At 33.5% G+C, this 18,328-nt stretch overlaps 1 protein-coding gene across 2 annotated transcripts; it reads left to right on the top strand.

Moving 5' to 3' along the window:
- The first annotated feature begins 7,007 nt into the window (after window positions 1-7,007).
- On the top strand, window positions 7,008-17,441 carry LOC116847530. 2 transcript variants are annotated; one of them, XM_032822625.1, is made up of 2 exons: window positions 7,008-8,476; window positions 15,691-17,441. In XM_032822625.1, the coding sequence occupies exon 1, from the start codon at window positions 7,108-7,110 to the stop codon at window positions 8,410-8,412; it is 1,305 nt and encodes a 434-aa protein (XP_032678516.1). In that variant the 5' UTR covers window positions 7,008-7,107; the 3' UTR covers window positions 8,413-8,476; window positions 15,691-17,441. The 2 variants fall into 2 exon arrangements, with proteins under 2 accessions (XP_032678516.1, XP_032678517.1); XM_032822626.1 differs by having other exon boundaries at window positions 7,008-8,490; window positions 15,705-17,441.
- The last annotated feature ends 887 nt before the right edge of the window (window positions 17,442-18,328 follow it).

The following is an 18,328-nucleotide window of genomic DNA, read 5'->3' as shown; positions in this document are numbered from 1 at the left end:
AGTGCAAAAGCACATGTCGAAAAAACACTTTATCGCGTTCCATTTTTCACAAAGCAAAAGAAATTGTTGTTTAGGAAAATAATTGTGTATGCTGACTGAATGTTATCGAGAAATGTCGAAATTAATCACAAACTACCTGTTTCGTTAGTAATGACTACTAGAACTGTTTGCATTGCCATCTAACATTTGCGGGCGGAAACTAAGTTAAGGTCCTAATAATACTATTGTATAAAGGAAAACCTCTTAGGAACAACTTGGTATCTGATCGTTCCTGATGAAACGGACTGAAATGTTCGCAAAAGGTCGGAATCGGACAAAGATGAATCGCGGCTCAAACCCGGAAACCAAATCAAATATATTTTAATATTTATTTGTTGAAGATAAAATGTAGTGTAGGGGATAAGTATATAGAAAGATACTTATTTCACAAAAATTTTATATCCCACAAATACATTTTCAAGTATTTTTCTCAGTGCAACTGCCAACCAGTTGGAGCTAAATGGTATCACTAATTTCTACACATTTGTTAAAATCAAATAATCTAGAACGTGATCAGTAAGAAGGATGGTTATTCGTACCGATCAGTGAATGATGGAATATTTATATAAAATATCATGGATCCAGAAGAAAACATACGATGATGTAACGACAGATTATCAATAACATGAGAAAAGAAAGTCAAGTTTCTTAAGTTATTTGAACAGAATTACTGAACTATTTTAACAAAATAAAAAAATTATACCAAACAATTTTCGTCCTTAGATCATATAATTAAATTGTGTAATGTCGAACATTAGATTTTGTTGAATTAAAAATTTGTTTATTTGGACTATTCCAAATAGACGGACTTTCTTAAATTTAATACAATTCATTATGTCCAATGAAATTCTTACAAGAACCGAAAGAAAATTTAGCACACGCGTCGTCGCCCATTCCAACATACAGGACATCACTGATTGATCTTCACCAAGTTTATCGGTACAAAGACTACATCGAGATAGACACACTGAATAAAAGTCCTATACAGTTTTGCGATATTCGCAATAAATATGGAAGTATTTATTAAGAAAATAGGTCAGTAATTATGCTCGACATGTTAAATGAATTATTGTGGCCGTCTACCGTTTAATACATTATATGTTATGTCAAACTGTACCTAAAAGTCCTCTATTATTTTGCGAGTGACCACCTTGATTTTTAGGCAATAATTAAGTAAGGTTTTTGCATTATCGCACACACACATACAGCACACGTCTACAAAGGATGTTCTAAAGACGTTCTACGGGCTTTAATATATCCTGAGAATAACCTACAACATTCTCTGAAGATTTTGTGCTATTATCTGGGCAAATATATAACGACTTTTTTCATTGCTAAGTAAAATTTTAGGTGGTTATTTGCAAAATAATAAACTTTTGTTCAGTTTGATTTAATGTACGAACATACGATAGTGTACATCTTCACAACAACCAATCTGCCTATTGCGTGTAATCTTTCCTCAATCTTCCATAATGAGTATCTTGGGATTTATTGTAAATATCGCAAAATAATGTGGAACTTTTATGTTCACCTGAAACCGATCTACGTTTCCGCGAACACTGCAAAGACAAATCTTGGAAATCCTGTATATTCTCTTATTATTTAGAATAATCAACGAATTTTCTGGTAATATATTTTAAATATTTAACCTACTCTCTGTTATGTCAGTACCATCAAAATGTTTGTCTCGATTTTCAACAGAATACGTCGAATATATGTAATTTATCGGTAAATTTTATTATATATTTTGACTATGCATATACTATATAATTTTGTATATATTGTTGTGTAAAGATGCGATTCGTACTTGTGATTACTCGATGAATTATCCGCTTCTACAGAGTATAATAACCATAATAAGACAAAAATTTTTTGCACAATTGAAGCAAATCCTCTTTTGATTAAGACATTACATTAGTCTCGTCCTCGATGATAACATATGTAATTGTCCCAAGCATGTCAAAGGCTCACAATGTTCAACGCGTCAAAATTGTCGTGCATTGCGCCATCCTATAAGTGTCATCCTCTATGCAAAGTCACCAATGTTCACAATGTTTCGCTGTGCTCGAAGACTCGGATGTTCTTCGTTTCTCGATACGAAAAGTCATAAACATTAACATATCAAAATTATACGCTGTATCTCGTAGCTATGGGCGGAGGGACACAGCAAGTCGCGATTTGCTTGTAACATGGTCGCGCGCGGCCCGAGCGCTCATCTGCTCAAACACAATAATTAATTACTCGGAAACTAATGCGAATTTCGCAAAATGATATTTGACTTTCTTGCTCTGTTTAATTCGTCCTACTTTTCTACGAATTGTATCAAGAAAGTTTTCAGGCACCCTGTATATGTAATTTATTTAATTAATTTTCATATATAATTTTTTGTTTTATGTTGTGTGTAAAAATACCATACCTTTATACTGTGAATACTCATTAATTAATCTGCTTCTATAGAGTACAATAAAACTCAATTTATTTTCAAAATCGAAGCAAATTCCTTTTTGATTAACACATTATATTATATTTTCCATCATCAATTTGTTTTTTTACCAATTCCCAATTGCGAGCGTGATATACGTATCATCCTAGCGGTGATAAGACCGCGCCTATCATGATATACAATGTTCGCTCGTAAAGATCTTCGCAGACAAGTTGATATAACTGTAACGTAAAGTGTATAGTAAAAATTTACCAATTATAACCGTGTATTCACAAAACTGGCAAGGTTACGGTTCGATAATATTCAGTGTGATTCATCAATTTTTACGTTACGTGTTACGTTACGGCTACTACAATTTAGATGTGAAGGTTTTAACACATCGGATATTTTCCGAATCGAAATTTTAGCACAATCTTTGACCTGAACTTCCAAACTTCTGTATTTGTTTGGTCTGAAGGATTTCAAGAATCAGCGTACGCTTCTTTCATGAAAATCTGTTTACACTTTTTGAATTTACATAAAGTATTATAAAGTTTGTTAACAATAATACCCCTAAACTTAAAATTTATTTGAATTTATTGAACTAATTTAGTTAAATTTTGGGTTATTTAAATACTGCGATGTTCTTTTTAAGTAAAATGCAAATATACTTTTGAGCCTACTTTTGACAAAACAATACTTAAAATTCACTTTAATTATTAGGACCTTGAATAAGTTCTCGCTGATTTTTTGTGAAAATTAATACTTTATTTTAAAAAAGTCGTAAAAAACATGCACTGAAAGTATTGTCCATCTAGTCACTACTTTTTCTCATCTTTCTGGCAGCATTTGAATTCCACGTCGAAAAAACGACACGTCTTGTGAGGCTATCCAAGAGGCGACCCATTTTTTGGCATCTTCATAAGAATGGAAATGCTGCTCAGCCAGGTAATGTGCCATCAATCGGAACAAGTCATAATCGGAAGGGGCAATGTCTGATGAATACGGCGGATGGGGTAGGACTTCCCATTTAAGCGTTTCCAAGTAGGTTTTCACCGGTTGTGCAACATATGGCCGAGCGTTGTCATGTTGCAAAATCACTTTGTCGTGTCTCTGCTCGTATAGCGGCCGTTTTTCCTTCAATGCTTGGCTCAAATACATCAATTGTAATCGATAACGATATGCCATGATGGTTTCGTTCGGTTTGAGCAGCTCATAATAAACTACACCCAGCTGATCTCACCAAATGCAGAGCAGAAGCTTCAAAACATGGATATTTTTGCCGACGATGTTGATGCATAGCCGGGCTTACTCCACGATCCTCTACGCTTAGGGTTATCGTAGTGTACCCACTTTTCATCGCCAGTCGCGATACGATGCAAAAAACCTTTCCTATTCTGCCGTTGAAGCAGCTGTACATACGTGAAAAGACGCCGTTCAAAATCTCTCGGCTTCAACTCGTATGGCACCGAATGTCCTTGCTTTTGAATCATTCCTAATACTTTCAAACGTTTCGAAACCGTTGTGTGATGAACTCCTTATGATTCTGCAACTTCAGCTAGCGTCTGACATGAGTCTTCATGAAGAAATGCCTCCAATTTTTTGTTACGTCCCGTAGGATCTCATGTACCTTTACATTGCGTAAAGATCAATTACTTATCCGACCGGGTTACAAAAGTTAAGTACACAAAAGGAACACATAGATCTCGAGCGTTACGAAAGAATCATGAATCATACCACCTACAATTACGCATGTCCATATATGGCCTAATCGAACATTTCACGAATTTCTATTTTTTTCCCACCAATCCGAGCCTCATCCTTGTTACTAAGCAAGACATCTCCAACGAATCCGGTAACCGCCATCCCCGAAACTTCCCATTTTCCGAAACTATAAAAAGTCCAATCCGTATGACTTCGAGGCTTACTATCATTACGACGTCCACGAGTATTACTTCTGTATTCATTCGTTCATTGTCATTTACGACGTCTATCACTTCTGTAATTACTATCATTACTACCTCGACGAGTATTATCTGAAGAATCAGAATCGAAGGAAGAAACTATCTCAGGAGATCCAGAAACATCCATTTCTCTCCTTGTACATACTAACAGTAAGTTATTGTTTTATTATCCGGTTTTTCGCGTCTCAATTTCGAATAAGTCGGGACAGACATATCTTTACTTTGTCGAAAACTCAATCGCAATAATTCCGGTGGACATTAATTATCGACCAGAATTCTGGAATTGATATGTCCTCCAATAATCCTGAACACTAACGCTCATCCTTTCCCCATACATTCCAACACATACTCACACACACACACACACCAGCTCATTGTAATTATAAATAAATCGTATATTATTTCTTTTATAAAGAAACATTAATTTCTTTTGTTTACCCGTCCTCTCCTATTATCGCTCAAAGTCCAGTCCCAAGTAAAGAGATTCAGTCCTCTGACTCAAAATCGGACCTCTCGCCGTACGTCGTCGGGCTAGTAAAGTGACACTTCTGGTCGTTGACTAGCTTTTCAACCTATAGGTACAGGTGAGGCTTTCTTTATGTTGCGTTCTCTTACAGGATGTCTTCGTCTTCAAACTTTTTCGGTGCTCCAGAGCGTTCTTTACCTTCAACAACAAAATCATTATTTTTGAAGCGCCTAAACAAATGTCTGCATGTTGTTTCCGACAGAGCATGGTCGCCGTAAGTCTCAACAAGAATTCTGTGTGTTTCAGCTGCAGATTTTTTTTGAACAAAGTAGTGCAGTAAACTTCCCCGCAAATACTTTTCTTTTTTTGACACGAAATTCGACATGTTTAACACTATGAAAAAAAAAGTTGTTTACACTTCGGCGAAATGACATACACTCAATTTCAAGTTTGCTTATAATACTTCCTTATAGATACGTTACCATCTTAAACTACAAGCACGCACTTCTGGTAACGTCATCTATTGGAAAACAGTGAGAACTTATTCAAGGTCCTGATATTGAACTTTCAGTTATATAAAAATTGTTTTAGATACAATTATATATAACTGTAGAAAGTTAGATAGAAGTGTATAAAATTATGCTTAATTCGTTATAAAATTATATATAATTTTATACGACATTTTACATACGCACAACTTTTTATATGGCTGCTTGATGCTTCTTATATATAACTATATACAATTCTTCATTAAATATGATAATGTGGCAAATATGATACATTTATTATGAAAACTTACTTTTAAAGAAATCACAAAATAAATCACAAAATTTGTCACGGAAGATAATATAGTAAATTTGTTGTAATATATTTTGGACAAAACTGTAAGTATATCAGGATTGTGCTACAAAAGGAACATGATGTGAAATAATCCGTTAAAAAGAAAACTTCTTTTAATCTGCAGCAATATCCATCTATGTACTGACCATAACAAGCATTTATTAAATTTGACGATATAACGACACGCGCTAATCGTAACGGCATTAACGGTGTTCTTAGGACTTAGATAATGTACTTTTATAGTAGTCACAGGGTGTTATTATATTTATTAGCAAGCATTGAAATATATTTATCAGTAAAACATAATTTTTTATTTTTTATAATTATATAAATATACATATATGTGTATAATTGTACATATATGTGTACAATATGTATATAATTCACACATACATGATAATATACAATATATAACTATTAATATTCTTTGTTTGACTTTGGTTTGCAAATATTTTGTGTTTAAAATAATATATTTATTTATAAATTATCATTTTATTACATAAGAGCTCTGTTATTTTGTTGACAAGAATCAATTAGATTAGTTTCAGATTTTTAAACAAATAATATTATGAATAATTTACACAGAAAATATTTAGAGCAAATTACACAACACTCAAATACTTAAAAAGGTTTTAGCTTAATCTTTTATTAAATATCTAAAAACAGTGATGCAATCACAAGCACAATAATATATTTTACTAATATTTGTTGGATAATTAATGTTGTTCCGTCATTTCAATGTTTGCTCATAAATATATTATAATATTCTGTGAATACAATGAAAAGATACATTACGAAAGTCCTAAGAACATCCTTAGAACCAATACAATAATCGCGTACTGCACGACCGCAAAGATTTAAGGAATACGCTTTAGCATGTTCCAAACAAAGATGGGTGATTAATTCGGATCAAAGATTTTTTCAAAGGATTAGTTAGCTTAGAGTGATCTTTCTAATATATTGCCGAAATAACTAATTTCTAATATATTACCGAAAAAACTAAAGTTTTATTAAAAATTACAACAAATTTTCTAAAATAATTTTCTTGGTGAACTTTGTACTTTGTTTTGGATATTTTAAAGTAGATATTCATAAATAATATATCACGTTTGCATATTGTTTCTTTCCACTAACGAATATTTCTAGTTCGTCATCTCAACAGTTACAATTTACCTTGTCAACAACTTTTTCGATACATACAAACATACTTGTACATTGTTATTAATGTTCTGTGTACTGTTACCAGTTAAATACCTATATATAACCCGTATATACATTTCTGTTACATTCCGTGAGTTGCCGAGCTTCGTGCATTATTTTGAAATAAATATTACAATCAAACAACACATAAACGTGAATTAATAAGACGTATCGCGATGAATTTCTTGACAAAATTAATTTTTGCTGGTCCATACACAGAAGAAAGATATAATAAGTTTTTTAATCCAAACGTTTGTCATGTTTGCAAAGAGCCCAGCGAAGACTTGATAACGTGTATTCGGTGCTGCATGATTTCTTACTGTTCCGAGGAGCATGAAACGATGCATAGAAACACACACTCTCAGATTTGCAAAGCTATAAGAAGGGTAATAACAGACAAATTATTCTCGAATACGTATCGTAGCTTGGGAGAATGGATAGAATCAAGGAAAGGAATTTTACATCAAATGCCCTCTATTCTGAAACGTGGCTTAGCTGCATACGAAATAGAGATAATAATGTGCGCAAAATCGTGTGGTGTGTGTTTCCGACAGACAAACATAAGCCGCTGCAACATTTGCTATTCAGCCAACTTTTGTGATGATGACCAAATACTATTTAAAACATTGCATGAGAAGTGCTGCGATGAGTTATTGCAATTACTGAACATAAATATCGCCCATACAAACGGCCATATTGAAGAAATTTTACCTCAAATCAAAAAATATAAGTTCACCAAATTTCCTGCTACGGCACCTTTTCATGACACTTTTACATTTATGAAGAACTACCTACCCATTTATGCTATATTGCCTGCTTCTGAGTTGACTTTCGACCATTCTATGCTAAGGTTCCACTTGTCATTAGAGCAACTTATTTTTTCTGATTACACATCCGGCCCCCTGACGTTATACAATGCGTTGCAGGAATCAAATTTAATATCGCGTTTATGGTATAGAATGAAATATGTCATTCATGTAATAGATGTAAATAAAACAGATATAATATCTTTGGAAACGTGGCATATTTTCTTACATTTATATAGAAAAATAAGTGAACTGTATATTGTATTTATAAATTCGTTAAATTTTGAATCGAGCGATTTAGGCTTTGTGTGTAGTGTGTGCAAACATTATAAACAGAAACTTTATATTAGAAGCGTATCAGAACCGTATCACGATTTTGTACGCTTAGATTCATATGAAAAACCGAATGTGATCGTACTGTTTGAAATAGAATGGCTTTTCTTAGATACATGGTCTAAATCTTTAGAAGCAATAATAGCGCAAGAGTGTCCGTTACTTTTAACCGCTATTTCGGAAAATACAGTACAAGAATGCATAGACAAGATACAAGAACAAACAGGTACAACCAGAAATCGATTACACAGAGAAAATAAATTCCGCGGTTATATGCCGCATAGAAATTATATGACTGGTGGATTTTACTACCGAAATACGCATTTTATTATGTTTTCATAAATTAAATCACATGATCGACCTAGGCAGAAGATTATGTATTGTTTAATCCTATTTATATTTTGATATAGTTGATGATATTTTTTACTGAAGCATATATTCAGTCATAAATTGATAGTATTTTTGTTAAAATATATTTGCTCATTTGTCAGTATATAATTAATTAGTATAAGGTGTGTTAGTATATAATTTCTCATTTTCACAAAATATGTAAAGAATGTTGAATATGAAATAATAGAATGTTGGCCATATGTATATAGTTTCTTTAAGTTTTACAATTTGTCACATTCTGCACCATATTTATAGGCAATATTATATGCAGCTACGATCATTCTATGCCTATAACTGAGTTGTATGTAATTATCTTACAAATCTCTATTTCATTGATCACGTTCTACAAGTGATAGGTGCTGATAGTAATTTCAATGTTTCATGTACATTATTTTCTTCAAACTGTGCTTTTTAAACAAATATTATAACTTGTTAATATCGACTTTTCCAATTTAAATTGTCAAAATATGTTAAGAAATATGAAAATAGACCTGGAATTGTTAGCGTCTCTCGAGTTATCATCTGTAATTGCAAAATTAAATACAAGTGTAATTATCGTCGGCAATGAAATATAAGTCTTGTAATAGTACACATTCATTAGGAAATTTGTATTATGTTTTTTTCCCGATTTTGTGTAAAAGCGTAGTTCATACTGTATTAAACGAAAGTATGTATATGATTGTATAATATTATATGTTATGAGTCGTCCCTATTGTTGCGCTACTTTGTTCGATTAATAGTAAGTATAGCATAGAAAAGCTTTCTGATCACATTATACGGATGCGTAATAAACAAAGTGCTATAACTAGTCACATTGAGAAAAAATGTATTTTAATTTGATTTTTTAGGCTTTCGCTGTGTCCATGCATATTAAATTTGTCTTCCTGATTTGAGCCGCGTGGATTCATCTTTGTTTGATTACAACGTTTCACGAACTATTCAGTCCGCCTTGTCAGGAAGGAACGATTCGATGCCGAGTTGCTCCTGAGAGGTCTTCCTTTATATAGCAGTTGTCATATAGCGAGCCTGGGGGAGGAGGGTGGAAGAGACCGTATGGGGGGTTTAACTAGGAGGACGGTTTTCTAGATTGGACTGATTTTTTGTCCATTATCCCTGTTCAGATTGTTATAGTGCTTTCGAATTTTCAATTACAGGGTTCCCTGTATTTCCTAGGGAAGTAGTTGTTGATTTTGACCAGTACTGTCATTTCGTTGAAGCGGATTTTGTGTCCACTTTCTAAATTGTGTTGCACTAATGCTGACTACGTTACATTGTTCAGTTTGACTGCGATTTGATGTTTCTTTGAATGGTAAGCACACATATGTGTGTATTCAATAATTTTTTATTCAAATTCTATCAACTTTACCGAAAAATAACTAGAAATAAAAATTATTTATTTTTTTCTTTTAGAGCTTTAAGAATTTAAAAAAAATTTTTTAATTAAATTCTTAGTACTGCATTTTCTTAAAATTTCTTGAAATACTATAAAGTTTATAAAAAATTCTGAAAAACGAGAGAACATTGTATATCGTGATATGGGCGGTCTCATCACCGCTGGGCTGGTACGTATATCACGCTCGCGATTGAGAATTGGTGGAGAAACAAATTGATGATGGAAAATATAGTATAATGTGTTAATCAAAAGGGGGTTTGTTTCGATTTTGAAGACAACTTCAGTTTTATTGTACTCTGTAGGACTAAATTATTTATCGAGTATTCCCAGTAAAACCCAGATAGCACATGACGTCCTACGGATGTCCATTTTATGTCCCTTTTACGTTCACAAATCCATGGACATGCAATGGATGTCCATAAGACGTCAATATTCGATTTTGGACATCCGTTAATATCCAATTTGGATGCCCATAAAATATCCGATCTTGGACATAAATGTCTTAAGAATAAAATTTCATTATAGGCATGTTGAAAATGTGCGCAATCAATGCCACATATCATTCCATCCCCAGCCAGCAACGTCACGTCATATTTATGTCGATAAATGATGATTACCAGTCCTACAGTTCGTGTAACTAATAACTGACGTTTAAAAAACGTGGACAATTTTGTCGTGATAGTAACATCATTTAAAGACGTCTATAATACGTTTTCGAAAGGTCATTTTTAATCAGCTATTTGAAAAGCAAAGAATGTGACAGATTTTTATCTGATGTTCATTTATATCAACTGTGGTGTATGTAACCAACAGAATATTATTTACACACGTTGCTATTTACTTATTATGTGCTTATATCTCAAGCATTTGGCTCTTAGATATAAATCTTATAGTACTTGTCCTACCATTTCTTACTCACGAGCTTTGCATCGTCATAATTATCCAGTTAGTAGGATGATGTTCAAAGATATGTTAATGAGAAAATGTCAACTCAGATAACACAGAGATGAATAGAATATCATAGAGAATTCATTTTAAAGAATACCTAAATAATTAAAAAAATGAATATTTGAAGAATTCCTGAAGAATTATACGAGCCTAATTTATTCTAAAGTATTCTTTGGAACTTTATTATAATAAATATTTTGCGAATCATTATTTGTGTTACGTTCCGTAGGGCCTCACGTACCTCACCTTGCGTAACTAATTCAACAACAGTTCACAGAAAACACTGAACGAAACAAAATTTGACCTGCGTATTCAGAAGCGAACTGACAATATATCTTACACAAATACACACGCTCACCCACGTCTCACCTTAATTATAAATTCAAATTTCAAACTTTAATACGCTCCACTTTCAAATCTTGGTGCCCCCATCACTTGTCTGAGGCCGAGGGTGTTACGTTCCGTATGGCCTCACATACCTTTACACTGCGTTAAGATCGATTACTTATCTGACCGGGTTACAAGAGTTAAGTACACAAAAGGAACACGTAGATCTCAAGCCTTATCAAAGAATCATGAATCATACGCATGTCCATATATGGTCTGATTGAACATTTCCAGAATTTCTATTTTTTTCCCACCAATCCGAGCCTCAGCCTTGTTACTAAGCAAGACATCTCCAACGAATCCGGTAAACGCTATCCCCGAAATTTCCCATTTTCCGAAACTATAAAAAGTCCGATCCGTATGGCTTCGAGGCTTACTATCATTACGACGTCCACGAGTATTACTTCTGTATTCATTCGTTCATTGTCATTTACGACGTCTATCACTACGAGTATCACTTCTGTAATAATTATCATAACTACCACGACGAGTATCATCTCAAGAATCAGAATCGAAGGAAGAAACTATCTCAGGAGATCCAGAACCATCCATTTCTCTCCTCGTACACACAAACAGTAAGTTATTGTTTTATTATCCGGTTTTCCGCGTCTCAATTTTGAATAAGTCCGGACAGACATATCTTTACTCTGTCGAAAACTCAATCGCAATAATTACGGTGGACATTTATTATCGTCCAGAATTCTGAAATCGGTATGTCCTCCAATAATCCTGAACTCTAACGCTCATCCTCACCCCATACATTCACAAACACACACACACACCAGCTCATTGTAATTATAAATAAATCGTATATTATTTTTTTTATAAAGAAACATTAATTTCTTTTGTTTACCCGTCCTCTCCTATTATCGCTCAAAGTCCAGTTCCAAGTAAAGAGATTCAGTCCTCTGACTCAAAATCGGACCGCTCGCCGTACGTCGTCGGGCTAGTAAAGTGACACTTCTAGTCGATGACTAGCTCTTCAACCTATAGGTACAGGTGAGGCATTCTTTATGTTGCGTTCTCTTACAGGACGTCTTTGTTTTCAAACTTTTTCGGTGCGCCAGAGCGTTCTTTATCTTCAACATCGAAATCATTATTTTTGAAGCGCCTAAACAAATCTCTGCATGTTGTTTCTGACAGAGCATGGTCGCCGTAAGTTTCAACAAGAATTCTGTGTTTCAGCTGCAGACTTTTTTTGAACAAAGTAGTGCAGTAAACTTCCCCGCAAATACTTTTCTTTTTTTGACACGAAATTCGACATGTTTAACACTATGAAAAAAAAAGTTGTTTACACTTCGGCGAAATGACATACACTCAATTTCAAGTTTGCTTATAATACTTCCTTATAGATACGTTACCATCTTAAACTACAAGCACGCAGTTTTGGTAACGTCATCTATTGGAAAACAGTGAGAACTTATTCAAGGTCCTGATATTGAACTTTCAGTTATATAAAAATTGTTTTAGATACAATCATATATAACTGTAGAAAGTTAGATAGAAGTGTATAAAATTATGCTTAATTCGTTATAAAATTATATATAATTTTATACGACATTTTACATACGCACAACTTTTTATATGGCTGCTTCATGCTTCTTATATATAACTATATACAATTCTTCATTAAATATATTCTTATATATAACTATATACAATTCTTCATTAAATATGATAATGTGGCAAATATGATACATTAATTATGAAAACTTACTTTAAAAGAAATCACAAAATAAATCGCAAAATTTGTCAAGGAAGATAATATAGTAAATTTGTTGTAATATATTTTGGACAAAACTTTAAGTATATTAGGATTGTGCTATAAAAGGAACATGATGTGAAATAATCCGTTAAAAAGAAAATTTCTTTTAATCTGCAGCAATATCCATCTATGTACTGACCATAACAAGCATTTATTAAATTTGACGATATAACGAAACGCGCTAATCGTAACGGCTTTAACGGTGTTCTTAGGACTTAGACAATGTACTTTTATAGTGGTCACAGAATGTTATTATATTTATTAGCAAGCATTGAAATATATTTATCAGTAAAACCTAATTTTTTATGTTTTATAATTATATAAATATACATATATGTGTATAATTATACATATATGTGTACAATATGTATATAATTCACACATACATGATAATATACAATATATAACTATTAATATTCTTTGTTTGACTTTGGTTTGCATTATATTTTGTGTTTAAAATAATATATTTATATATAAATTATCATTTTATTACATAAGAGCTCTGTTATTTTGTTGACAAGAATCAATTAGATTAGTTTCAGATTTTTAAACAAGTAATATTATGAATAATTTACACAGAAAATATTTAAAGCAAATTACACAACACTCAAATACTTAAAAAGGTTTTAGCTTAAAACCTTTTATTAAATATCTAAAAACAGTGATGCAATCACAAGCACAATAACATATTTTACTAATATTTGTTGGATAATTAATGTTGTTCCGTCATTTCAATGTTTGCTCATAAATATATTATAATATTCTGTGAATACAATGAAAAGATACATTACGAAAGTCCTAAGAACATCCTTAGAACCAATACAATAATCGCGTACTGCACGACCGCAAAGATTTAAGGAATACGCTTTAGCATGTTCCAAACAAAGATGGGTGATTAATTCGGATCAAAGATTTTTTCAAAGGATTAGTTAGCTTAGAGTGATCTTTCTAATATATTGCCGAAATAACTAATTTCTAATATATTACCGAAAAAACTAAAGTTTTATTAAAAATTACAACAAATTTACTAAAATAATTTTCTTGGTGAACTTTGTACTTTGTTTTGAATATTTTAAAGTAGATATTCATAAATAATATATCACGCTTACATATTGTTTCTTTCCACTAACGAATATTTCTAGTTCGTCATCTCAACAGTTACAATTTACTTTGTCAACAACTTTTTCGATACATACAAACATACTTGTACATTGTTATTAATGTTCTGTGTACTGTTACCAGTTAAATACCTATATATAACCCGTATATACATTTCTGTTATATTACGTGAGTTGCCGAGCTTCGTGCATTATTTTGATATAAATATTACAAACAAACTACTCATAAACGTGAATTAATAAGACGTATGGCGATGAATTCCTTGTCAATATCAACTTTTGATGGTCCATACACAGAAGACAGATATAATAAGTTTTTTAATCCAAACGTTTGTCATGTTTGCAAACAGCCCAGCGAAGACTTGATAACGTGTAATCGGTGCTGCATGATTTCTTACTGTTCCGAGGAGCATGAGGCGATGCATAGAAACACACACTCTCAGATTTGCAAAGCTATAGGAAGGGTAATACAAGACAAATTATTCTCGAATACGTATCGTAGCTTGGGAGAATGGATAGAATCACGGAAAGGAATTTTACATCAAATGCCCTCTATTCTGTCACGTGGCTTAGCTCCATACGAAATAGAGATAATAATGTGCGCAAAATCATGTGGTGTGTGTTTCCGACAGACAAACATAAGCCGCTGCAACATTTGCTATTCAGCCAACTTTTGTGATGATGACCAAATGCTATTTAAAACATTGCATAATAATTGCTGCAATAAGTTGTTGCAATTACTGAACATAAATATCACCCATATAAACGGCCGTTTTGAAGAAGTTTTACCTCAAATCAAAAGATATAAGTTCACCAAATTTCCTGCTACGGCACCTTTTCATGACACTTTTACATTTATTAAGAACTACCTACACATTTATGCTATATTGCCTGCTTATGAGTTGACTTTAGACCATTCTATCCTAAGGTACCACTTGTCATTAGAGCAAGTTATTTTTTCTGATTACACATCCGGCCCGCTGACGTTATACAATGCGTTGCAGGAATCAAATTTAATATCTCTTTCAAAGAAGAGATTTAAATATATCATTCATGTTATAGATGTAAGCAAAACAGGTATAACATATTTGGAAACGTGGCATATTTTCTTACATTTATATAGAAAAATAAGTAAACTGTATATTGTACTTATAAATTCGTTAAATTTTGAATCGAGCGATTTAGGCTTTGTGTGTAGTACGTGCAGGCATTATAATCAGAAACTTTATATTAGAAGCGTATCAGAACCGTATCACGATTTTGTACGCTTAGATTCATATGAAAAACCGAATGTGATCGTACTGTTTGAAATAGAATGGCTTTTCTTAGATACATGGTCTAAATCTTTAGAAGCAATAATAGCGCAAGAGTGTCCGTTACTTTTAACCGCTTTTTCGGAAAATACAGTACAAGAATGCATAGACAAGATACAAGAACAAACAGGTACAACCAGAAATCGATTACACAGAGAAAATAAATTCCGCGGTTATATGCCGTATAGAAATTATATGACTGGTGGATTTTATTACCGAAATACACATTTTATTATGTTTTTATAAATTAAAGCACATGATCGACCTAGGCAGAAGGTTATGTATTGTTCCTATTTATATTTTGATATAGTTGATGATATATAATTTTTAATAATATTCGGGAATAAATTTGAAATTTTTTACTGAGGCATATATTCAGTCATAAATTGATAGTATTTTTGTTAAAATATATTTGCTCATTTGTCATTATATAATTAATTAGTATAAGGTGTGTCAGTATATAATTTCTCATTTTCTCAAAATATGTAAAGAATGTTGAATATGAAATAATGGAATGCTGGCCATATGTATATAGTTTCTTTAAATTTTTCAATTTGTCACATTCTGTATCATACTTATAGGCAATATTATATGCAGCTACGATCATTCTATGCCTATAACTGAGTTGTATGTAATTGCCTTACAAATCTCTTTTTCATTGATCACGTTCTACAAGTGATAGGTGCTGATAGTAATCTCAATGTTTCATGTACATTATTTTCTTCAAACTGTGCTTCGTAAACAAATATTATAACTTGTTAATATCGACTTTTCCAATTTAAATTGTCAAAATATGTTAAGAAATATGAAAATAGACCTGGAATTGTTAGCGTCTCTCGAGTTATCATCTGTAATTGCAAAATTAAATTCAAGTGTAATTATCGTCGGCAATGAAATATAAGTCTTGTAATAGTACACATTCATTAGGAAATTTGTATTATGTTTTTTTCCCGAATTTGTGTAAAAGCGTAGTTCATACTGTATTAAACGAAAGTATGTATATGATTGTATAATTTTATATGTTATGTGTCGTCCCTATTGTTGCGCTACTTTGTTCGATTAATAAGTATAGCATAGAAAAGCTTTCTGGTCACATTATACGGATGCGTAATAAACAAAGTGCTATAACTTGTCACATTGAGAAAAAATGTATTTTAATTTGATTTTTTAGGCTTTCGCTGTGTCCATGCATATTATATTTGTTTTCCTGATTTGAGCCGTGGATTCATTTTTGTTTGATTACAACGTTTCACGAACTATTCTGTCCGCCTTGTCAGGAAGGAACGATTCGATGCCGAGTTGCTCCTGAGAAGTCTTCCTTTATATGGCAGTTGTCATATAGCGAGCTGGGGGGAGGGAGGTGGAAGAGACCGTATGGGGGGTTTAACTAGGAGGACGGGTTTCTAGATTGGACTGATTTTTTGTCCTTTATCCCTGTTCAGATTGTTATAGTGCTTTCGAATTTCCAATTACAGGGTTCCCTGTATTTCCTAGGGAAGTAGTTGTTGAGTTTGACCAGTACTGTCATTTCGTTGAAGCGGATTTTGTGTCCGCTTTCTAAATTGTGTTGCACTAATGCTGACTGCGTTACATTGTTCAGTTTGACTGCGATTTGATGTTTCTTTGAATGGTAAGCACACATATGTGTGCTTATCATTCTCCCGGTTTCTGCTATATAGACTTTGTCACAGCAGCAGAGTACTCTATATACTCCATCAATCCCAACAGGGATAATGGACAAAAAATCAGCCCAATTTGGCAATCCGGCCTCCCGATTTCCAAAACATGACAGACAACAAATTTCTCACCACCATCTTTCCTGCTAACCTCCTTTCCCTCTTGTCTCCTCACCCTTCTCCCGATATGCTAACTACCATATAGAGGAAGACCTCTCAGGAGCAACTCGGCATCGTGTCGTTCCTCCCTAATAAAGCGGATTGAAATGTTCGCGAAACGTCGGAATCAAGCAAAGAGGATTCCAAGCGGTTCAAATCCGGAAACCAAATCTAATATGCATGGAAACCTAAAAAATCAAATCAAGTACTTTTATGTATTAGGTGCGCAACTAGGTTTCCGCTGTTTGTCAATAGATGGCTCCAGCAGTAAGTGCTGGTCGATTTTGACATATCCAAAACGTCATGAACCAAGCTTAGACATATGGTAAACAAACCGTTTTGACACGTTAGTGATTTTGTTTTGGTGTCATATACTTTTGGTTGTGTGAAAATGTCGGATTTTGTGCCAAATAATCGTCATTTGCGGGAAGTGTTGATTTTCTTATTTCATTCGAAGAAATTGGCGGCTGAAGCGCATCGAGAGCTCCAAAAAGTTTACGAAGATGCTGCTCTAAGTGAAACAACGTGCCGTGATTGGTTTCGTCGCTTCAAAGACGGTGATTTCGATGTTGACGACCGTCCGCGTGAAGGAAGGCCAAAAACCTTCGAAGACGCTGAATTGGAGACATTGCTCGATGAGGATCCATGCCAAACGCAAGAACAGCTTGCTTCAGCATTAGGAGTTACCCGCCAAGCCATTTCCAAGCGATTGCATGCGTTGGGAATGATTCAAAAGCAAGGAACTTGGGTTCCTTATGATTTGAAGCCAAGGGACGTTGAGCGTCGTTTTTTCGCCTGTGAACAACTGCTTCAGCGGCAAAAAAGGAAGGGTTTTCTTCATCACATCGTGACGGGTGATGAAAAATGGATTCATTACAGCAACCTAAAGAAAAGAAAGTCATGGGGACTGCCCGGTCATGCTTCTACGTCGTCGGCTCGGCCGAATATTCACTCTGCGAAGGTTATGCTGTGTATTTGGTATGACCAAGTCGGTGTTATTTATTATGAGCTGTTGAAACCGAACGAAACCATCACTGGGGAACGGTATCGAATTCAATTGATGCGATTGAGCCGAGCACTGCGCGAAAAACGGCCACAATACGAGCAGA

The sequence above is a fragment of the Odontomachus brunneus genome, unplaced genomic scaffold (assembly GCF_010583005.1).
Source record: "Odontomachus brunneus isolate Ranch 3 - 2012 unplaced genomic scaffold, Obru_v1 Obru_scaffold_079, whole genome shotgun sequence".
Lineage (NCBI taxonomy): Eukaryota > Metazoa > Arthropoda > Insecta > Hymenoptera > Formicidae > Odontomachus > Odontomachus brunneus.
Note: the sequence above shows the minus strand (reverse complement) of the source record. Positions and strands in the feature narration are given on the sequence as shown.